Source organism: Eulemur rufifrons, chromosome 29 (genome assembly GCF_041146395.1).
Source record: "Eulemur rufifrons isolate Redbay chromosome 29, OSU_ERuf_1, whole genome shotgun sequence".
In the NCBI taxonomy this organism is placed as follows: Eukaryota; Metazoa; Chordata; class Mammalia; order Primates; family Lemuridae; genus Eulemur; species Eulemur rufifrons.
Window position 1 is genome coordinate 26938313 of NC_091011.1, and position 23281 is coordinate 26961593.

The 23281-nt window shown below is 37.7% G+C and overlaps 2 protein-coding genes across 8 annotated transcripts; one reads left to right on the forward strand and one right to left on the reverse strand.

Annotated features, from left to right (window-relative positions):
- Window positions 1-354: 354 nt before the first annotated feature.
- On the reverse strand, window positions 355-11404 carry CBX3 (chromobox 3). 3 transcript variants are annotated; one of them, XM_069462354.1, is made up of 6 exons: window positions 10999-11404; window positions 9513-9564; window positions 6613-6755; window positions 4245-4407; window positions 1888-1982; window positions 355-1562 (listed from the first exon to the last, which is right to left on the reverse strand). In XM_069462354.1, the coding sequence occupies exons 2-6, from the start codon at window positions 9534-9536 to the stop codon at window positions 1436-1438; spliced, it is 552 nt and encodes a 183-aa protein (XP_069318455.1). In that variant the 5' UTR covers window positions 9537-9564; window positions 10999-11404; the 3' UTR covers window positions 355-1435. The 3 variants fall into 3 exon arrangements, with proteins under 3 accessions (XP_069318455.1, XP_069318457.1, XP_069318456.1); XM_069462356.1 differs by lacking the exon at window positions 9513-9564; XM_069462355.1 differs by lacking the exon at window positions 10999-11404 and having other exon boundaries at window positions 9513-9637.
- A 387-nt stretch (window positions 11405-11791) lies between these two features.
- On the forward strand, window positions 11792-22076 carry HNRNPA2B1 (heterogeneous nuclear ribonucleoprotein A2/B1). 5 transcript variants are annotated; one of them, XR_011231787.1, is made up of 13 exons: window positions 11793-11981; window positions 14849-14884; window positions 14982-15092; window positions 15261-15407; window positions 15673-15883; window positions 16057-16158; window positions 16240-16320; window positions 16831-16893; window positions 18220-18339; window positions 18571-18693; window positions 19416-19498; window positions 20866-21001; window positions 21533-21804. XR_011231787.1 is itself a non-coding variant. In XM_069462350.1 (12 exons), the coding sequence occupies exons 1-11, from the start codon at window positions 11976-11978 to the stop codon at window positions 19475-19477; spliced, it is 1062 nt and encodes a 353-aa protein (XP_069318451.1). In that variant the 5' UTR covers window positions 11793-11975; the 3' UTR covers window positions 19478-19498; window positions 19655-22076. The 5 variants fall into 5 exon arrangements, 4 of the variants coding, with proteins under 4 accessions (XP_069318454.1, XP_069318451.1, XP_069318452.1 ...); XM_069462350.1 differs by having other exon boundaries at window positions 19655-22076; XM_069462351.1 differs by lacking the exon at window positions 20866-21001 and having other exon boundaries at window positions 21533-21802.
- The last annotated feature ends 1205 nt before the right edge of the window (window positions 22077-23281 follow it).

Below are 23281 nucleotides of genomic sequence, written 5' to 3' on the forward strand. Positions count from 1 at the left end.
TAGAAATGTTTCTATCAATAGAATCAGCCCTACCAAAATACTTAATTTCACTTAATTGTGGTATATTTCCCCTAAGGAATCAAATGAAACTAATTTTTATCTCCCACTAGAAATATTCCTGTGGCAATACATACTCTAGTTAAGTTTAAAATTCATAAGCTAAAAGGATCTAGGCCATGTACTCTAATGCCTTAGTGGTATCATCCAGTTTATGAACATGAAGATAATTCAATAAAGTTCATGTGTGGGGGGGCCTTTCTACTCCCACCATAAAGGCAATTGGATAAAGAAAAAAGTCTAATCGAATAAAGGAATATAAAACTATTTATTGACCACTGTTCACCAGTATTTACAATAAACAATATACAGTTGGATGACATTCTGATTACTACAAGGCTGTTTTTCCTGGCTCGACCAGTACTGGTCCTGCAGAACCAGTAACCCAAATACTGAAAACATTGAGCCTACATGTAAGAAATGAGTGGGGGTAAGAAAAAAACATGCAGGTCAATAGTTTAGATTACAAAAAGTTTGTTTACTCATTTATGTCAGCAGGTCTGAAACTGCCAACGTGTCTAACCATCTGAGTAAGTTTCCATGGGCCAAGCCTCAGATATTCCATTAATCATGAATTTTCAGTCAACGCAGCACAGGGATTTCAAGTTTTTGTAAAAGAATTGCTCACTAGGGGAATCTTTAATGTTCATTTAACTAAGTCTTGTTTACTGTATTAGAACACACCAGAATTTGTCTAGTTTCCTCATCTGGGTGGGGAGATTGTTGGTAGCGATAAAGCTTTTCCTTTTAGGAATTTTACAAACACAATGTTGCATTTATATGAATATACATGTAGATACGGATTCTAATATGGCTGCCTTTAACTTATCCAATTAATTATGAACCAACTATTTAGTTTGAAATGTTACGGCTTCAGGAAAATTTTCAATTCTTAGGTTGCTCAGAATGATAGCATCGCAGACACATGGGCTCACCCATGATTTTTGTTTTGGTGAATGTTTAAAAACAAAGAGAATCATTTACATATGCATTTTACGTATACACACACAAAAACAAATTTAAAAAACCCAAAATAGTCCTTAGGCATGAGTTAAACACAAGTTCTGACTGAATAATGGCTATGGAAATTTCCCCTAGCATTTAGAAAAGCTGTTCTCTAGTGCAGAGGAAATAATATACCATGGTATCATATGTTCTTTTCTGATAAAGGAAGCAACTACAGAAAGCTTTTATTTGTTCAAAGTAACCAGTGCTATTGATGCACACCCCCCAACAATTCTCTCAATACTACTTTCAAAACAAATGTATCAAACTTGATTTATTAGATGTAGTTATTTCTTCACACTTGTAAATCAAAAACCAAGATCCAGATTGTGTATATATATATATAAATATATATAAAAAGCAATGCAAACAATTATTGAGCTTCATCTTCTGGACAAGAATGCCAAGTTAGTCTCTCTTCATAAAAAGCAATTACAATTTGAGGACACTTCATATTTGCTTCTTTTGCCAGCACCAAATCTGCCTCATCTGAATCTTTCCTGTTGTGAGGGGAAAAAAATCCAGTTAAAAATCTAAATTGCCATGTCAACTGACAACACCATTCATTTAAGAATAATCCAATCACAAGGTATTTAAGTGTTTTGAGGGGTTATATGTTAGTTGTGGCTATGTTCCAATAAACTTAATTTTCCAAAGCAGGCCATAGTGTGCGAATAGGTGTGTCATACTCAAAAGTAACCAGAATCATCCTTTCAGCAGGTAATTTACTTTCTACCTAATGATGAAAACTATTTATAAAACCTTTCCTAGATAAATTTATAAACAGTATGTCTAATCCTTAAAATATAACACCTGCATACTTACCATTTCATAAGAAACATTAATTCTCCACTGCTATCCGTGGCACCAATTATTCTTTCAGGATCAAGACCTCTGGCAAAGCCTCTTGGTTTGTCAGCCTATTTAGGAGAGGGTGAGTGATTATTTACATACATGTTTCCATACAGCAAACTAAGGATATTAACTTCTAATTTGGTTTCATGATACACAGCTTTTAAACAGTTTCCAAACATGAAACAAAATGAATAGAGCAAGAGCCCGTATTTGCTATTAAAATACGTAGTAATTTCCATTAATTTTAAAAGCAGAAAAGACAAATCTGGATATCTGATATCCAATGTAGAATACTTAAAAACATTCTGAATCAAGTCAAGAAAACAGACAAATAACTTTCTTTATCTAAAGACATTAAGGGTAGAGAACTGTGCAGGGATACAAGAAAAAATAAATCCCTTTATTTCTGGTAATGATAATAATTATAAACTCTTGAAAGTTAGTATTTCAAATAAATTCTGGGAATTAGTCTAAATTATCCACCTATGTTAAAATCATAAACAAAATACAAACAGTAAAAATTTTAAAATTCAAACTAGTATTGCAATTGGTCTGAATTATAACAAACTTTATGAAGTACTCAGTATGAACCAGTGGTTCTCAAAGTGAAGTGTGAGAACCCCTGGGGGCCCCGAGACCTTTTTGGGAGGGAGTTCTGCAAGGTTCCCTCTTTTTATGTATTCAAGACCTTGGATGGTCACATATACCTCCACCAAAACAACATACCACAACAATGTGTAAAGTAGAGCTGTCTTCTGTTAAGTCAGACATTGAAGAGGTTTGTAAAAATGTAAAATGCCACTCTTCTCAACTTTCCTCCTGCCTCAGCCTCCCGAGTAGCTAAGACTACAGGAACATGCCACCACACCTGGCTAATTTTTAATTTTTTTGTGGAGATGAAGATCTTGCTATCAAGATAGGCCAGGCTGGTCTCAAACTCCTGGCCTCAAGCGATCCTCCCGACTTCACCTCCGAAAGTGTTAGGATTACAGGCGTGAGCTAACGTACTGGGCCTGAAATTTGTTTATAAATATAAAGGGTTAGAATAATGGCTCTATCCCCCCTTTATGAGCTGTGTGGCTTTGGGCAAGTTAACCTCTTTGCAGTTCAGGTTCATTTACAATAGAACAAATAATTTAGAGTCTATCTCATAGATATTGCATGTAAATTAAATTACTTAGAACACTGGTTGGTACACAGTAAGGACTCAATCAACGTATGTGCTAAGTATTGTCATTAAAGTTGTGCTTCTGTTGGGCATGTGATTTCATTTCAGAACCAAGTTAGCAGCCAACTCTTGTTTTCTCACCTGTAAAACAGGATCATACCCATAGAGTTGCCATGAAGATTTCACAGACTATCTGCAAAGTTCCTGGCATCTGGTTCAAATGATCAAATTTCAAATCCAAAGTCCTTACCAATTAATCTGCATCATATGCTTAGTGCCTGAGCCTAGAAACTAATTCAGCACCAAGACCTTTCCCAAAATTCCCATATTACGCTACTAGGCAGAGCAAATATAATTACACTTAAGGATGGAAAAGAAGTTACCTGACTTGCCCAAAGCTATAGAGACATTAGTGAAGCAAAGACTGGACCAAAGTACATATGTAATGAATGAATCAAATGGCTCAATCCATGTCAATAAAACATACAGCACTTAGACCCTGTCTCTATTAAAAATTAAAAAAGGAAAAAAAAATTAGCCAGGTGCAGTGATGCACACCTGTATCCCCAGCTACTTGGGACGCTGAGGCAGGAGGATTGCCTGAGCCCAGGAATTCAAGGTTATAGTGAGCTACAATGGAACCACTGTACCCCAGCCTGGGCGACAGTGTAAAACCCTCTCTCAGCAAGAACCAAAACAAAAAATATATAGCAATTTTTATCATAGATTACATATCAAAGTACTGTTTGGCAATACAGAAATCGTAAGCAAAACTACTTTCTGGTGGTCAATCCCATTAATGAACTACAATCAGACGTATCATTTGGATTGTTTTCACTGTAAAGTCTTTCAACGATCCAGTTAGTATTGTTTGTATTTAAGACTGTTAGCCTTGGATCACAGGTAATTGGTTTGATCACAGATCACATCCAAGAAACTATTAAAAATAACACTAGCACGTTTTAATTTAAGTGGTATAAGCACAGTGTAGGCTAAATCATGCACATCCTTTTTGTCCTACACATCAAGCATTCATAAAAGGCTTCTTTATGGTATTTTAAAAATATCTGCGTTTTAAAAAATATCTTAAAAGTACTTAAAAATCAAACCATCAGCCTTTTACAAAAAGATATTCTGGTGCGCAATGTTTTATACTTACACCATCTCTTTTTTTCTTTGATTTGCTATCATCAGATTCACTGTCAGATAAAGATTTTCTTTTTGTACCATCTTTTTCTTTACCAGCTTTTTGAGAATTAAGAAATGCTTCAATTAACTCTGGACAATCCAAATTTTCTTCAGGTTCCCAAGTATTGTCAGCACTGTGTTCAGGGGGGTAAAAAAAAAAAAAAAAAAAAAGAGAAAAGTTGATTCAATTAAACACGGTTCATCACCATCATCTGGATCCATTTAACAGGTATCTGAAAAAAGTGTCCTCTGTACTGCAGATACTAATCATTTCTTCCGTTTCCTCTACATTCTTTTGAGAATCTGCCTGGATTTCCTTTTGTGTCTGCTTTCACAGCCCCAACTAAGTGGGCAATCTGCTATTTTTACCTCCAAATTAAATGAGCCTCACTCCAACACTGTAATTGAAGCTAATAGTTCTCCAAATCTCACAATTACTTCAGAATTTTTCTCAAAGAGCTTTTAAAAAATGCAGATTCCTAACTCCCAACTTGAAGTACTATATCATATCATGCCTAGGGTTGGGACCTCCACCATGGTGTTTTAAAACAATGATTAAGTCATTCTCAAATGTTAGATGAGTTCAGTTTTTGCTGGGCGCTCAAATTGGGAAATGATATAAAGCAGGAGTTGACAAAGCAGAAGCCAAATATAGCATTTTTATGGCCTACAAACTAAAATTTTTTTTTTTACATTTTTAAATGATTAGAAAAATATTTCCAATAACAAACTGTTACTGGAACACATTCATGCTCATTTAACATATTATCTATTTCTGCTTTTGCACTACATATTCAGAGACGTAGAGACAGAGACCTATGGCCCACAAAGCCCAAACAGTTACTATATGGCACTTTGGGGAAAAAAGATTTCCAACCCCTGATACAAGGCTGAGACGACCATTTCCATGTATTTTTCAGAAGGGCTGTAAAGAAAATGAGTATAAATCAACAAATGTGAAAGTAAGATCATCCTACACAGCAACTGTCTAGCTAACTTTTTGTGCTCTGGTCCAAAAAGACTTTATAGAACTAGATAAAATGAAATTAATCATTTTAGGGATGCTGGGAAAGGTGCTATTAACCTCTGGTACTTAACAACTTGGTCTGGTGATATCCTGAGACTGCAAAATTGGCAAACCTAAATTAGTGGGTGGAGGACGACGTTAAGAATCTGTATCCTGTATTATATTCATTATAGTCTTTTACGTTACCTAATACATTATGCTGCACAGGGCAAGTTCTCAATCATACTAGAGGCTTTAAGTTTTGGAAGAACAGGAGTCCATTTCCTAATGTTTTGATGGGTAGAACATAAAAGACAAATAGCTTTTAATGTCTCATGGGATTTTTTAAAAAAGTTAACCATTTGAAGGTAATCAACTCTGGCAAACTAGCTAAATCTAATTTTGAAACAGTTCACAGACTTATTTTGCTTGGTTCTGCTATCTGTAGGAAATTTTTTAGTGGTAAATTATGCACTTATGATATATACTTAGGCTTAACTACCAATACTGAAGGATAAAATAGGGAAACATAAATCTTCCATTCAATTCATAATCCCCAAATTTCTATGGAGGTGGCTTTATTTGTGAACAGTGGAGGAAGTAGTAGATAATAGACATTTGAAGCCTCATCACTGGACTACCGTATGTCCCATGCTCAAGAGACTATTGATGTCAACCTATCCATTTTTAATCGTTACTGCCTATGGAGCTTTGCTCCCTGTTTTTGTGGTGTCAGGTAGAAGAATCCAAGTAGATTAGCACAATAAACACAAGTGTTAAGAGTGCACAATTTCTCTCTGTTTAAAATCATTCATAAGACAGCTAACATAAAGAGTAATTATGAGAGCAATTTGTAAGGAGGAACACAAGGAACCAGTGAGTTTGAAAAATGTCCAGGCTTTACTTTTAGAGATTAGGATACAATAAACCTAGTATAAGACCTAGATTATGATGAATACTTCTTTTTAAGACCTACTAGTCTATACTATACAGCTTCAATGTTTTCCAGTGTCCTCTGTATGGAGTGAAACAATGTAGATTAGATATTCCAGTTAGTACACTATCTAACTACATTAAAATGTACCATATAGTAAACTACAATCCACAATTTTACAAATTTGACTCCCCAGGGTAATAAAATGGTCTCCAATTTGCTTGGTTTCAACTGTAGACAAAAGACTTGGCTCTTTTTTAAGCCGACTTCAAATAAGCTACCTTAAAACTAAAAATGTTTTTAAAGAGATCTCTGGGAAAAAGAGTGAGGCTAAAAACAAACTTTAAAGCCATCTCACTGCAGCTAAACATATGATAAACAAGCACTGAGGTTTCTTACTCTGTAAATCCCTTCCACTTCAGGAAATACTCCACTTTCCCATTTACTACACGTCGATCCAATACTTTTTCCACCACAAATTCTTCAGGCTCTGCCTCTTCAACCTTTTTACTCTTCCCATTCTGTTTCTTTCCCATTTTTTGCTAAAATAAAACAAAAAGGAAATTAAGAAACACATTCGTGTTGAATTTTGAGTACATTTAGAAGGCTATAAATTGCTTATATTGTTATATTTGACACAAATTTTTACTTCTGTATCTTCTGAAAAGATAAAAAGCCAATGGACAATAAAGGAATGCTTTATTTCCGTTGACTTAATTCCAACTGATGACCCACCACTCTTCACCAAAATGATATAATCAAAAACACTAACTGGAAAATAATTATCTTTTCCCAGTCCTATCTCTAGTCTGTAAGACTAAGTTTACTAGAGATTTCACTCATTTCAACCACAACACAGCAACAAACGACTACGTATAAAGTGTCAGAGAACAATACAGAGTAGAAAATAAGTGGTATTTACAAGACTTGTTCAAACTGTAGCCAGACAGTAAGACCCTCTTTCCCAATGCAAACACTAATGCTAAAAGCCTCAATGATACAGAAAAAAGTTAACTACAGAATGAAAACATGGTTCAAAATTTTGGTATCAATTATAAGGTCAACCATGGAGACCACGGGGAGGTTAAAAAGGTCAAGATTATTCTTCCATAATCCCTGTAGCTAATTGCCACTTGGAACAAATCTATAATGCTGTCACTTAAAGAAGCCAAGATGCCAGATGTATTTTAATTCTTTAATGTAAAAAAAAAATCCTTCTTTCTCAAAAGAAAGAGTCTAAGTTGGTAACCAATATAATTCATTTCAAAGAGGTGTTTGCTCTTTTTTAGTATAACACTATTTAAGAGAAGGAGTCCAATCTCAACCAGCTATTTCTAGTAACTCAAACAGATTCATTCCGCAGGGATTGAAAATAGGTAAATTTTTAAAAACCTGAAATGGCTAATTAGAAGGTTAAAGGGTGGAAAAATTCCTAATGTAATGTGCATTTTTAAATACTTTTATCTTAAAACAGTGCTATTAAAAACCAAAACTCAATTGCCCAGTCATGAAATCTACCCCACAGCATGCAAGCAGAAGAAATAACAGCAGCGTCTCAAGACTGCAAAAGGACATTTCAAGCCATGAAAGCATATAGGTGTACATACATACACACACACACACACAAACACACGTGAGAAATAAAAATCCCCTAGAATTTTAAAAAATGCAGCAAACATCTGATTTTGTTGGATACCATTTCCAAGTTAGGTCTTACTATTCTAAGTCAAAATACTTGAGTACTAGGCCTAGTCAAATAGGTTTTTCTGCCTCTTGAAGGTAAGAATGATGGTGAGAAAAAGAAAGAGAAATTAGAACAAAATTTATTAGATACTAATCCTAAATAAAAAACAAAACAGCTACTGTCCACAAAGGGAGGAGGCTAACAAAATAAAAAGGATGTCAAAATTGAAAAGGATACATGCTAAGATAAACTTTTGAAGTGGTCAATCTGTGATCCTCTTCAATACAAGAAAATACAAATATCAACAAATAACAGACATTAATGACTACCAATTTGTCTGCAAAAGCCAGTTTAATTTTAATGGGAGCATCTGTTTGCCTTCTGTATTATATTCATCCTCAAAGCCTCACGGACAGCTAATTTCTTTCCCATCTAACACTTGGAAGAGGATACAGGTAACTGCAAAGTCAATTATCTACATTTTGGTTTAATGATTATGGAATCTGAAGGTCAGCTCAATCCTGAGGAGACACAGAAGACACTTTGTGCTTTTCCCATTGATGGCTTTGACCTATACATACAGTGTATCCGAATCATCTGTACCACAGGCTCACCAGATAGGCTTTACATTTCATATCACAATCATTTTCCAAGGCATTTGACTTAATGTAAATCTAATGATGGCTCAAATTAAAAACCACCAACTTGCCCCTTTTCAGTGTGAAACCCAAAGGGAGAATATACAGACCAAAACCAAATATTCTGCTTTACTTAGATGTTAACACTCACCTTTATGTGCTTAAGATTAACACAATGTGTTAGAATTAAATACTTGGAGAACCATAACTGAGAATTACGTATTTTTATATGAATATTCCATTCTTCTTTAAGCTTATACCTTGACATGGCTGAAGGTACATGTTTTTACACATTTCTATAACCTGTTAAGAACCCTAAGAATACAAACTTTGGGTTTAAGAAACCACTGGAGAGAAAAAAATTAGGCACTCAAAAGATGCAGAAAAACCTAACTTTCTCTCCTTCCTGATCATATTTGTGATTTTGTTCACCTTGTGATTAAAAAACAAAAGATTGATTATTTTAAATTTAAAATTCTTCTGTATTTAAATGTAAGCAAGTTTAAAGTAGGACAAAGTGACCAAAGTAATTTGAAAGATTCAATAAATTTTGCTCCACTCTAGTGCGTACAAGCTACCTGTTCTCTAAACTGGGCATTAACGTAAATACTTGACTTCACTAGAACTCAGTAGATTCAAGGAATATTACGCCAACCAACAAGGGCTTTACAACTTTGTTTATGTAACATTCTTTTCCTCTTATGTAAATTTGTGCATTTTTATTTGAAGATAAAAATACTCAGCAAAATCCAGACAGTGTTGTCCTAAGATTAGGTTTAAGACACTCTTAAGCCAACTCAGTAAGTATCTCAATGTAATGTTTTCATTGTTGTCCTTGATTTTCCTCCCATATAATACTGGGAGAACTAAAAAAACGTAGATGTAAACTTCTCAACGACAGAGATGCAAAGTTTTAATTTTGGGGGAAAAAAAACTTGAGTTAAATCCTTATATATTTTAGGTTTTCATTAACTTACCAATGTAGTTTTATTGGAGGCCATTTTTTATTGCAGACTTGAAGAGCTATTACTAGAAAAATACATTACAGTTAACAAGAAGTTTGTATGACACAAAAAAGGTAGCTAAATACAAGTTTTGTTTGGATTCCAACCCCCAGGTAGATAGTGCATTTTTCAAACCTCCATTCTACTCTGGAAAAGCAGATGTGAGCTGCTGCCTAAACTGTTAGTGACAGGTTATGCCTAAATACATCGGTGTTTTTAACCAAGTGAGTCTAGAAAGGCCTTACTGGGGACCCAGGTACCTGAGACAGCTTTACATGGCGATAAACAGTGGACAATATTTTTTCCTATCTAAATCTCATTTATAATAAATTCAATATTCAATTTCTTTAAAAATGACAAACTTTTTGATTTATAATCACGCACAATTACTCAACTCAACGGTAAACATGCATTTTTTTTTCTCTATACCTCTGAACGTTCAAAGAGGCTCCTATATAATCCTAACTTGATCTCTTTTCAGAAACCATCTCCCTTTCCAATCAGTAAATAACTGAAGGAAAAACACACCGAGATGCTCCAGCCCCATTTCTTGACACTTAAAAGAAATCATCTCATATATATCCGCTCTTCCTAAGCCCCAGGCCTGTCTTGCTTTAATACTGAGGCCTAAGCGCCCGCCCCCCACCCGGGAGCGCGGGCCTCGTGGTCAGCGCATCCGCTGGGAGAAACAAAGGCCGCGGCGCGGGGGCTCAAGGGCACTGCGCCACTCGGCCCGCGCCAAACCCCGGCGGCGCCCACGTAACGAAGCGCAAGCCGCAGCCCTGGAACAGCGGGCCGCGCGCGCCGCCAGGCCTCGCAGATGCGGGAAAATGCAGCGCCCTTCCTGGAGGCCCAACTCTCCGACCCACCCCGCATGGAGGACTAAAGAACGGCCCCTCATCTTGAACCAGGATGGGGGAGGGGGAAGGAAATGCGCTTTGTCTAGAAATAAAGCGGCTGTCGCCACAGCTCTCCACCCTCTCGAGGACAGAGCCGTCCGCCCAACTAACTACCGGCGCCGGCCCAGCGCCACGCCAGTCGCAGGGCCTCCACTCGACCCTCTGCTCCTGCCTGCAGCTCCCGACGGAGAGGCGCAGGAAGTGGGGAAAAGGAGGGCCCGGGGCGCATGTGGTATCTTAAGCACCACCACCGAATGAGAGCGAGAGATTAAAAAATGCCACAGACTTCACCGCCTCTGAGCTGCTCCGGGTCGCGGGTCTACGGCGTCTCCGGCTCGGCGCGCTTCAGGCTCGAGCCACATCGGAGGGGGAGGGGGAGACGGGAGGGGAGCTGCGCACGGGGCCGCGGGGGGTGGGGGGAGTGGCACCGCCCACGGTGGGCGGCCGCGAGGGGCGGGGCCGTGGGCGCGCGCGCCCGGCGGGGGAGAGGGGCCGCGCGACTCGTCGGCTGGGAACCTGGAGCCCGAGGGGGGAAGGGCGGCGGCAACTGCGGCACTTACCGTTCGCGGCGTGGCGCCTGTTGGTCCCCCGAGGGGAGGGATCGGGAAGGAGGGGCGAGAACGGTGACCGGAGTCTTCTCGGCGGATGCTTTTCAGCTTCGCAGCAGCAGCGGCTGGCGCCAAAACCCGACTCCGCCCACTTCCTCGCCCCTGGGGTTGGGATACGCCAAACGCTAGGGGAGGGGGGAATTGGGAGCTAAAAACGAGCGCCCCTCTCGGGTCACTCACTGGAAACACCTTTCTCGACCCCGAAGGGTCAGCCGCAAAGGCTGGGGTAGGTCGGTGCAGCGTGGACAATAATTTGTTGACTAGAAGCCGCTTTGGGTGTTTCCGGAAGGGGCTGAGTTAGTCCTGTGCTGGGGAGGGAAAACGAAGGGGGAAGGCGACAAAGATTTTTATGGCGGGAGAACTAAGAGGATTGTCAAAGGCGTAGCTTCAGGGACCACCTCCCGGGTTGAGGGGGCTGGACCTCCGGGCTGCAGATTAAGCTCCTCCCGACAGCGTTTATTTCAAACTGCGCGACCGTTTCTCACCTGCCCTGCGCTAAAGCGGGGGCTGGACCTAATTCAGAGAGGAAGCAACACGCAAGACTCGAGCCTTCCGCAATTCACTAATCCCATTTACGCAAGTGACGTCAAGCACTGTTATTGGTCACAAGTGGGGGAGGGGTACGTACTTGGCGTAAGGAGGGTGTAGAGCGTTCCCGCCATTGGCGGCGGTTAGGGCGTTTACGCAACGGCCTGACGTAAGGAAGACGCGTTGGTCGGGGGGAAGGTTCTAGAAAAGCGGCGGCAGCGGCTCTAGCGGCAGTAGCAGCAGCGCCGGGTCCTGTGTGGAGGTGCTCCTAGCGGCGTTGTTTCTCGACCAGTGGCAGTTCTCACTACAGCGCCAGGACGAGTCCGGTTCGTGTTCGTCCGCGGAGATCTCTCTCATCTCGCTCGGCTGCGGGAAATCGGGCTGAAGCGACTGAGTCCGCGATGGAGGTAACGGGTTTGAAATCAATGAGTTATTGGAAAGGGTATGGTGAGGCCGTTGGCGCCTCAGTAGAAGTCGGCCAGCTGCCTTCGTGGGAGAGCGGCAGGAAATCGGGCCGCCTCGGTAGCGCTTGGTCTGGATATATTTTTAAGAGGGTCGATAGCGGAGGCCTGACTGTATAAACACCTTCCCCACCCTCAGCCTCCCGGCGCCATTTCCCTGTACTGGGGGTGGGGGAAGGGAACTTCCACATGGCGGACGCAGCCCCGCTTTAGTAAAAGTGAGGCGCGGAGGCGGGAATTCTTATTCCCTTTGTAAAGCACGCTGATTTGGGGGCCCCGGCGTCTCCGCGTTGAGCCTTTCGGCGGGCATCGGGTCCCCGTGAGCGAGTCTGCGGAGTTTCCCCTCCCCCTCTCTCCCGGGAACCGGATTTGGCGGCCGCCATTTTCATGTCTCTCCTTTCTCGAAGCGTTTTTCTTTTTAACTCTCTCAATTCTACTAGTTTGATTTCTTTATCAAAGCATAGACGTGGTTAACTATTTTTCTTTCTTCTCGGGCTGTTTTCATACCGTTTCGAGGTGGATGTGGAGTGTTTTGTGAGCTTGGATGTTTAGAGTCCTGCGCACCTCATTAAAGGCGCTCTGCCTTCCCCTCGATGAAATGGCGCCATTGCGTTCAGAAGCCACACAGAAGAGCGGGCGGCGGGGGGGGGGCGGGTCTCCAGGGCTTGCTGGCGCGGTTTAAGACAAGGTATTACGACCTAGGGCGTTGGGCCGCTTTTGACGCGAGACAAATTGTAAAAAAACCATTTTATGTTTTCCTGTTCTTTCTTTGGGTAACGGTTTTGTCTGGATCTGCAGTGATTAAAAGGGTAGCTGAATCGCAGGAAACTAGAAATGAAAAAACTTGGAGCCTTTAAATTAGTACCGACTACGAGAGTGGCAGTGAGGAAGGGAGGCTATTTAGAGGGGAGGGATACTCTCAGAATCCTTTATTGCCGTGAATGATTCCGTTTAAATTGTAGAAATTCATATTTTAAGTAACATTTTTATTGGGAGGTTTAATGTTTGCTGGGTAAAACAAAACCGTGGATTTTTGTAGATAAAGTTAGGAGGAAGGTGAAAAAATGATTTTTATCTTTAGTTGTGTGGTTAAAACATGGCTCAGCCCTTTAATAATGTGTGTATATTTATGTACAAAATTGTTTCAGGCCTGGGCCACTGTGTATTTGAAATTTGTCACTTGCTTTTCTCATTTGTGTTTGCAATCATGGTTGATCATTGATAAACATAAGGGCTCGAGCGAAGGGGGTCTATCTGATAACTTTCTTTGACCCTTGACCCTAAGCACGTTTATAAAGTAACTTTGTTTATAATCGATAGTGGACGTCGGGTAAGTTTGGAAAATGTGAGGTAAGTAATGAGTTTTTGCTTTTTGTTAGTGATTTGTAAGACTTGTAGATGTACTTTATCTTTATTTGGGTTTAGAGAAGCATTATGTATAGATATTTAGAATAGATGAAATTAGCTGGAAAATCCAGATTATCAACTTGCCAAGTAATCATTTTAAAAGACTGTTATTTCAATGTCTTATAGGAGCTAGTTTGATAATTTCAGTTTTTCTTTTTAAATTTTCAGAATCCTGAAACTCTGAACTATACAGGAAAAAAATCTGGCTGAATTGGTTCCTACCAGTGTATATTTGAACACTTGGAAAAGTATGCATGGAGGGAGAACCTCCATTAGAACTGTGGATTTAGAGCAGTAAACTGCTTGCCAGGGACAAAATTCTTGCATTAGGAATTACCTTTGACCTTTTTAGTTTGCATTGTGCATTCATAGCAGTTGATTGTGGATGTCATGTCCTACTCTATGTTACAGATTTTTTATTTTTTAAACCTAGTTACCTTACCTAGGTAATTACCTAGTGAGGTAGTTTACCTAGTTGATTCATTCTTTTTTTACCTTCACAAAATAAAGCGCTGTTCAGTGCAGCATATTTGCTTACTGATTTGCAGATTAAGATTTCAGCTCAGATTTTTTTCCTTTGTAAAATTTGAGTCACTTGTCTTGTGCTGTGTTTACACCAGATGGCCACTTAAGTTCAGTAAGAGTGAGCTTTCACTGTATTTAATGAATCGATTATCTTTAATGAATTTACTCCAGGTGAATGTGTTTTACTGTACATAGAGTTAGCTGAATAGTAATTCAGATTTTTCTGTACTGTCTCCTAAGTAATAATTATGAGTGCCTACCAGAAAACCAATATGTTAGTTAAACTTTTTAAGCTTTAGGTGCTGCTGGTCTTAAAAATTAATTTGGGTTAATAAGAGGCTATTTTTAAGGTCGTTATGTGTATCTTGAATGTTTAAATTTTTTCTTAATTGACAGTAGTTATATGGAGAAACTTACTAGTTTTTTTTTTTTTTTTTGGTTGAGAGAACTTAGAGTCGCCACCAGAGGGGGCAGTTAAGGGGAAAAAATCTCTTTTCAGATACTGAATCCTGAAATAAATGGTAGACTTTGGGTCATAAGGAACCAAGAGTTACTTTTTATATTTAAAAAAAAAATCTAAATTGAGTAAAAGCTAACTACTGTGTTTTTAGGCAATAGGCTTGAATGAAAATATTTATAAGAATTCTTTAGTGACCTTTTAATTACAGGATAGATTTGTTCCTTTATCCTCAGAAAGTTTTTTTAAAAAATTTAAGTGATAGTAAATATGTTCAAGATAATTTAATGTCGTAGATTAGATCAAGCATTAATGACTTTGAAACTTGTATAGTTCAGCTGAGGCAATTTTTTGGTGTAACACAACTAATATGCAGTTTAACATATGGTTTAAATTTGATGTAAGTTTTTTTTTTCCCCCCCAGAAAACTTTAGAAACTGTTCCTTTGGAGAGGAAAAAGGTACTCTGCCAGCAGGTCACCTCATATTTAAGAATTTAATTTCCTGCATACGAAGAGAAAATGTAAATAAAAATTGAAATGGTGTTTTCCTTTGCAGAGAGAAAAGGAACAGTTCCGTAAACTCTTTATTGGTGGCTTAAGCTTTGAAACCACAGAAGAAAGTTTGAGGAACTACTACGAGCAATGGGGAAAACTTACAGACTGTGTGGTACGTGAGTTAATGAAATTCTGAATGCAGACATTAGTCTTTTTGCTTTATGTCCAATGAATCATGCAGAAAATAAAGCAGTGTTTTTAGTAAAACTGCTGTAATTCATGTTGCAGTTTAATAACAAAAATAAGATCAAGTATTAAAGTTTACCTTTTGGTTTTCAAGGTAATGAGGGATCCTGCAAGCAAAAGATCACGAGGATTTGGTTTTGTAACCTTTTCATCCATGGCTGAGGTTGATGCTGCCATGGCTGCAAGACCTCATTCGATTGATGGGAGAGTGGTTGAGCCAAAACGTGCTGTAGCAAGAGAGGTAAGCAAAACATAACGTGGAAAATCTGAGTGTGGTTTTTAAAATAATTAGTTTTTTCCTTTATTAAAGCTATGTTGGGTTTCTGGACCTTTGCCTCCTTAAGCTAACTTAGTTTTCAAAAGACTGGGCTCTTAAAAGCTTCCTTTGCCTGGTGTTTTATCATAAGGTAGATAGAAGCCATATGTGGTACAAATGTGGTATGCTTTCAATCATGCTTGTGGTTTCTTGTGTCAAGATGACTTTTCTTCTGACCCCCACGTTTTAGGAGTCTGGAAAACCAGGGGCTCATGTAACTGTGAAGAAGCTGTTTGTTGGTGGAATTAAGGAAGATACTGAGGAGCATCACCTTAGAGATTACTTTGAGGAGTATGGAAAAATCGATACCATTGAGATAATTACTGATAGGCAGTCTGGAAAGAAAAGAGGCTTTGGCTTTGTTACTTTTGATGACCATGATCCTGTGGATAAAATTGTATGTAAGTGTCTATAGGCGCTATAGGTGTATAGCTTTTAACATATGTTAAACTTAGGGTATGTTACCTACACCTTAATTAAAAGGTGAACTTTCTGTGTTTTTTTTACTATTGCAGTGTTGATTAATGGAGTCTGGTTTTTGTTTTGTTTTGTTTGTTTGTTTTTTTCATTCCAGTGCAGAAATACCATACCATCAATGGTCATAATGCAGAAGTAAGAAAGGCTTTGTCCAGACAAGAAATGCAGGAAGTTCAAAGTTCTAGGAGTGGAAGAGGAGGTAACTTCATTAATTCTTTTTTTTTTTTTCTTTCTTTTTATTTGTGGAAATGCTTGCTACTAACTAGGATGTTTATTGTAGGCAACTTTGGTTTTGGAGATTCTCGTGGCGGTGGTGGAAATTTTGGACCAGGACCAGGAAGTAACTTTAGAGGAGGATCCGGTAAGTTATGCTTCTAAGTGTTTAAAGGCTGAATGTGCATGATTAAAAATACTGCTGTGATTAAGTTTTGATTAGAATCAGGAAATCCAGTCTAAATTAAAAGGCTGTCCTTAAGACTTAAATAGGTTGAATCCTGGTGAATTCCCAACTTACAGTTAAAAGGTAAAAGGGATTAATACCAGGTGTATTTATCTGAATAGATAATAAGGTAGTGAAGTGCCAACAAGAAAAGCTTTGGTGCCCCATCCATTGTCATTCCTATGTGTAAACAAATGGGATCTCTTAAATTGAGCTTGCTCAGTCCAAGCCCGAAGACCATTGTCTTGGTAATAAGATTTAATTATGTGTTTTCCGTGTTTTTTTTCTTTTTATGAATAAACTGGTACACACAAGGGTGTTCCATCCTAAGGTTCTCACCTCTCCTCTTGGAGTTACTAACACAATGTGGAAGGGATGAATTCTGAAAATTGAGTAGGGTGAACTATTTATAATCATCTCTTTTCCTCACAGATGGATATGGAAGTGGACGTGGATTTGGGGATGGCTATAATGGGTATGGAGGAGGACCTGGAGGTCAGTTTTTTTTATTTTGATTTCTGTGACTTAAACTTAACTGCGTTGTATGTGTTTGTTTATCCTTCAGCTTTTAAAGTTTTCTGTGTTTTATCCCTTATAATGGGTTTAGGTGATAGTGGTTCAATTATTTTGCTTTTCCTTTATATATTTGCATCTTAGCTGTTTTATAATTTAAGGAATGTAGTGCAAAATCATCAATGGATTTTAAATGAGAATTTAAAAGTGCCATCATGCTATCCCCTTGTTTTTCAAGCAAACAAATTGGACCGAAATGTGATTTTTATGTACTAGAAAGGTATAGAATACGGGAATTGACTGAGATCAACACATGAAGGGAAGGATATGTAAGAGTAATTCTTGTCTTAGCCCTTAAGTAGATAATGGGTTTCCCAGAAGAACATCTAAAAAGTAACCTGAGGAATTCAAAATATATGTAAGTGTGCTCTTGGCTACAGATAGGGTTATGAGCCACTGTTACACATAGTGACAGCTCTAAATGTATCAGTTTCATTGGAGTACAGAAAAGAGGTTGATAACTTCCTGACTGGCGTCCTAATAAGAAAAGGGACATTTTAAAACTGAGCTAGCAGTAGATTTTAGCTCTGGTTTTGCCACTTACTAGGCATAACTAAGTTCTGTATCTCACCTTTCCAATGTTACTTGGAAACTTTAATTTACAATTACAACTTGTAAATAATTTGAGACTTGGTGTACCAGTTTTGAGAAGTTTTTTTTGTCTTTTTAAGGCGCTAGATTGAATAAGTTTTGGTTTACATGAATGTTCACGAATTTCTGGTCCTCTCCCCAGATTTACTTTGGAGAGGGTATGAACAATACTGTTTAGGAAAGAGACATAGTAATTCATTTCATAGGGAAACATGAATTGGGAGCTTAATATTTTGGACCAGTAGGAAGGAAGTGGCTGTTCTACTTTCTCCCTAGCTTATACTGCTAATCTGCTCCTCACAATCCTTACACAAAATACACATGTATTTCAAGATGCCTTCAAGAGGGATCCTTAATATCTTCAGTTTTAGGGGAAAGCTATGGTACTACAGGTATTTAAGTCTCTATAAATGGCTTATGCTGTGTGGTATTATAGGTATTAAAGTCTCTCTCAATGATTTACCCAGTTGGCTGTGGGAAGGCACCCTAGCCCCCAAATGTTGGAAAGGATAGTAGGTATTCAGCCTGTAAGAGATTTGGTGGAGGGAATATATTTATGAAAATATGTATTTTGGAAAGCTGGAAGTGAGTGTGATAAGACAGTTCAAATGGAATTGAAAATACTAAGTGATTACTTAAAGGCTTATTTTATAATAGGTGGCAATTTTGGAGGTAGCCCTGGTTATGGAGGAGGAAGAGGAGGATATGGTGGTGGAGGACCTGGATATGGCAACCAGGGTGGGGGCTACGGAGGTGGTTATGACAACTATGGAGGAGGTAATAAATTCACCTGCAATTCTTGTGGGAATTTGGAGTGGAATTAATGGCTTTTAACACTTGATTTTTCATTTCACTGTTGTCATTAGATACCTTTAAAAACTGTAGATAGGTGTTTTGCATAATATATTGTGATATGTGGGATTTTCTGAGTACTCAGCATGTATTAGTGGTGTAATGTTTGTTGTATTTTGAGGTCCATTATGCTCCGTATTCCAATTTTTTTTACAGGAAATTATGGAAGTGGAAATTACAATGATTTTGGAAATTATAACCAGCAACCTTCTAACTATGGTCCAATGAAGAGTGGAAACTTTGGTGGTAGCAGGAACATGGGGGGACCATATGGTGGAGGTAATTAATAAATAGAGATTCTTCACATTTTTATGTGATTAAAAGATTAGTCTTTCATGACTTAAACATATTAAGTATGTTTATATTTGGGTAATTTTCCCATTATATACAGTGTTACTGAATTAAAGGCATTTTGCAGAGATCTCTACAAGTACATCAGCAAACAATTGTAACATCAGATTAGGGATTGGGGTGGGTGGAGGTGGCTGGTGAAATATTTTGGACTGAGGAAGGTGGTTTAGATAATTATGATGTGGGTTTTTTTTTTCTTTGTCCTTGTCTACTTATGGAGAAAGTCAAAATCACTGAGCATATTGCAAGTGATATAAATTGGTATGGTGAGCCTCTTTGAAAGTTAAAAAATAGTTCTATGCTTTTATTCAAACCAGTTTAGCTTAATTTCCAGAAAGTTTTTAGTAGGACTAACGATTTTATATGTATTTTGTTCTTGATACAGTTCTAAAATTTTTACTTTCTCCAAAATAATGGTGAGAGGACCCTTTAAAAAATATCATCAGAAAAATGTATTAAAGATTTTAGGAAAAGATGTCTACGAACGTGGGTAATTTATCTCCCGAGCAATTTGGCTAATTGGGCACATGAGGTTATGATCTACTTGTTTTAAAGGCTGAATGGGTATAAAATAGAATTAACTATTGTGTTAGGCTGATCATGGGAAATCAAAGTAAGATTGCTTTCTTTTGCTGTTCCAACAATTCTAGGAAACTATGGTCCTGGAGGCAGTGGAGGAAGTGGGGGTTATGGTGGGAGGAGCCGATATTGAGCTTCTTCCAATTTGCCATGGGTAAGTAGCTTTTGAGTTTTACAATTATTATTGTCTTGGGAGACTTAGCTGCAGGAGTAAAAGCTTTTTAGGATCATGTTATCTTTCCTTAAAATCTGGTTAGATGGATAATTTCATAACCTATTTTTTTTTTACTCTTTACTTCTGTTGAAACAGGCTTCACTGTATAAATAGGAGAGGATGAGAGCCCAGAGGTAACAGAACAGCTTCAGGTTATCGAAATAACAATGTTAAGGAAACTCTTATCTCAGTCATGCATAAATATGCAGTGATATGGCAGAAGACACCAGAGCAGATGCAGAGAGCCATTTTGTGAATGGATTGGATTATTTAATAACATTACCTTACTGTGGAGGAAGGATTGTAAAAAAAAAAAAATGCCTTTGAGACAGTTTCTTAGCTTTTTAATTGTTGTTTCTTTCTAGTGGTCTTTGTAAGAGTGTAGAAGCATTCCTTCTTTGATAATGTTAAATTTGTAAGTTTCAGGTGACATGTGAAACCTTTTTTAAGATTTTTCTCAAAGTTTTGAAAAGCTATTAGCCAGGATCATGGTGTAATAAGACATAACGTTTTTCCTTTAAAAAATTTAAGTGCGTGTGTAGAGTTAAGAAGCTGTTGTACATTTATGATTTAATAAAATAATTCTAAAGGAAATTGTGTAATTATAGACTTTTTATTTTAAATAAGTTAAGGAGTGGGTAGTATAATTAAGGTCCGTTGCAAAGCTGTTGTATATTTGTATAAGATAAATGCTGGTCAGATATAAGTGTGTTGTCTGCAATTCATCAGGATTAAATTATGTAGTTAACTTAAGGGATATCTCTGCAAGGAGAAACACCTTTTTAGATCTTTTAGATGCTGCTTCTTCAATGCAAGGAAAGGAAATAACCCCAGCGAGGTACTCTTCAGGGACACAGGTCTAGTACAAGAGAACTCTTGACACGGCTACTAAGTTCAGCCAGTCTTAAAAAACTGCGCTGTTTCTACAAAGCTTTAACTACAGTAGTTTATAAGGATGCCAACGAAAGCTGAGGGTGTAGAGCAAAATAGTTCTAAGCTTCAGTTAAACTTCTTTAGGTAAGATCTTATTTACTTTTCCTTTCTTAATTTTCCTCCCTAAAAGATAAACTAATACTACTCTTCAATGGTCTTTCAGTATAGTGGTTCTTATGTAGTTTAACATAGCTATAAATTGAGTTTAACAATTTATAAACTCAAGAGAATTTTTTAAACCCTGTTTTCCAATCTGTCATTTACTTAAATTATTTTGGTTGTTTTTCCCTTTTTTTCCTTCTTTCCCACCCCCTCCCCCCTCCATGAAGATTCAGGTGCTTAACATATCATTTTTTTCCCTGCTGGAATTTTAGCATTGATATGAGCCATGGACAAGTATATTCTGCTGCCACAAAGACTGTAAAGTGCTTCATTTCAACAGCTGAGGCAAGCCAAGTGATCATTAATAAAGCTTTTCTTGGTTCCTTCAGTGGTGTTGGTAGTAAAATGGTAGGTAAAAGTTAGGCTGCAAGTTCAATAAATCATGAGATTTCCCATCGTTACATCCTTGTGTATTCACATTTCTTGGATCAAGCATTTCCAGTGAATTAGGTTTTTTTTTTTTTTAAATAAAGACATTTGTTCAGTTACTTTATGGTTCTAGCTTTACATGCTTATCACGAGGCTGAAAGAGAAGGTAGGGGCAAAATGGTTGAATCTACTTTCAGATAATAGTTTATGAGTAAAGTTCTACATTATAAATCTTGTATGTATCCAGTACTAAATAGTTTGGTTTAAATGTAGTAATTCTTGCCCAGTGTCCTACCCCGAAGAAAGATGTAGGTTGGCTGCTGAAGTTCATTTCTTAAACTAAATATCATTGGAGTTTGATTGCCTGGCTTTATTGCCTTTTCAGGAATGTGATATTCAGGGCTATGCACCAGTGAGTCTTCTTTGATCCTAAGACCACCACTGAAGTTATTTAGGTTCTTTGGACAAACATGATAAACTTCTTCAGATACTTTTTTTTTCCTTTGGCAGGAAGGTGTCTTGCTGCAGGTAACTAATGAAGAAGTGGTCAACCACAGAGTCTTCAAGAAATAAGAAATTCTGTACCATCTGAAAGTAGTTCTTGTTGGTGCCTTCATTTAAAAAGCACTCTTTAAGATAAAAGGGAAATGTTTTCTGATAAAACAAATTTCATTTAGTTCAGGTTCTTGATATAAAACAATTACAAAATGAGTGTTGTTTGTAAAACAGTAACATCAAATCAGCTAGAGAGATAAATGTATCGTGTTTTAAGTTAGGTTTTGTGAGTAGATAGATTAAAATTCTATTTTAAATATAAAGTTTATAAAATAAATACTTTTGTATCTAAATACTTGGTGTAATGTTTACACATAATGTGTCAGTCTTGTTCTATGAACATACAGTTGTCTAAAAGATCGCTATCCCCTAAATTTTTAAAGCAGTTTCACAAAGCTATGCATATTTACAGTTTCTTTCAATATTAATACACAAATAAGAAGAGCATTGTGGACATTATTGGCTGTCCCTAATAAAATGCTATTCTTTATGCACTGTATATTCAGCGTTTGAATACTGATGCAGTTTCCTGACTCTACCCTGTATGTTTAACATTGCTGATGATGTTTTGAAATCATGAATTTTAAATTAACCAGCTAGAGTGGTCCAAAGTATCTGGCTATGCAAAGCACTAAAGGTTAAAATCTCTCATACAAGTTTGTCAAATGTCAATTAGTTCTTTTGCATTTTACACTTAGATGAACATCAGTGGTCATCTTTTTATAAGGGTTAAATTTCTTGGATAAAATTTAATAGTCTCTCCTGTTTGGACATTTACCTGAAATCAAAGAAACCAGAAAAATAACAAGGGCAAAGTTAACTGACTTTTTTTCAATTGCAGTTTATTTTGATAAAATAGGTTATCTCACAGGTAAGTCAAACTAATGGCTATGAGCTGTTTTCTGTTTGAAATAGTAGCTGCATCCATCACTATTGCATGAACACTTCAAAGTTAATTTTGAAGGTTTAAAAATGTCTGGCACAAAGTTGAACTTTGAAGAAGTAAATAAGTTGATAATGTACCACTTCAAATACCTAACTCAACTAGCAAGGTCAAGGGAATGTTACAAATAATAGGAAAAGATTGGGTGATGCACAATAGGCTGAAATGAACTGGTTTATGAAGATAAGGGTTTAGTAACCATGTAGGTAATGTTGAATATTAGACATTTTCCTGTGTGTATACTGATCCTTTTGCTGAATTTAAGGTACTTTTTTATTATCTGAGACACTGAAAGAAGAAAACCTATTTGTGTGTATTATTGCTATCATTACCTCAATACTTAAAGCACTTCAGAGCAACATACTCTTCAGCATGTGGAACAACGTGTGTGATTCTGGCTAAACCTCAAGGTTGCAGTCACAAACTTGGTTGGGGTGGAAATTAACATTCAGGATGACATAGTAACAGGGATGGCTGTTACCTTCTCTCAGTGAATGAAGAGAGCAAGGAAAAACTGACAAACATGACCACACTTTGGAAATCACACTGTCTTATATTCTAATGATCACACGATGTGGGAGGGCTCTAATTGACATAGATGGTTTTTGAAGCTGTTCCTAGGTTTTTATGCGCTTCTATGAAACTGGGTTTTTCACCTGATTACAAGGTTTTTATAGCCAAATTTGGTCTAAGAATCTAGTCTTGGCCTACTAAATATTTCAGGTATTGGGAGCTAATTTATGGAGGCTTTAAAAGAAGTT

What these genes read in the sequence shown, in the direction of transcription:
- CBX3 (XM_069462354.1), bottom strand. Translation starts at nt 9,536, where the DNA reads ATGGCCTCCAATAAAACTACATTG. An exon ending in CCTCCAATAAAACTACATTG is followed by an intron (nt 6,756 to 9,512) that starts GTAAGTTAATGA and finishes GTTTTATTTTAG; the next exon opens with CAAAAAATGGGAAAGAAACA. An exon ending in CAAAGAAAAAAAGAGATGGT is followed by an intron (nt 1,983 to 4,244) that starts GTAAGTATAAAA and finishes TCTCCTAAATAG; the next exon opens with GCTGACAAACCAAGAGGCTT.
- HNRNPA2B1 (XM_069462350.1), top strand. An exon ending in TTCCTTTGGAGAGGAAAAAG is followed by an intron (nt 14,885 to 14,981) that starts GTACTCTGCCAG and finishes TTTCCTTTGCAG; the next exon opens with AGAGAAAAGGAACAGTTCCG. An exon ending in GTATGGAGGAGGACCTGGAG is followed by an intron (nt 16,894 to 18,219) that starts GTCAGTTTTTTT and finishes ATTTTATAATAG; the next exon opens with GTGGCAATTTTGGAGGTAGC.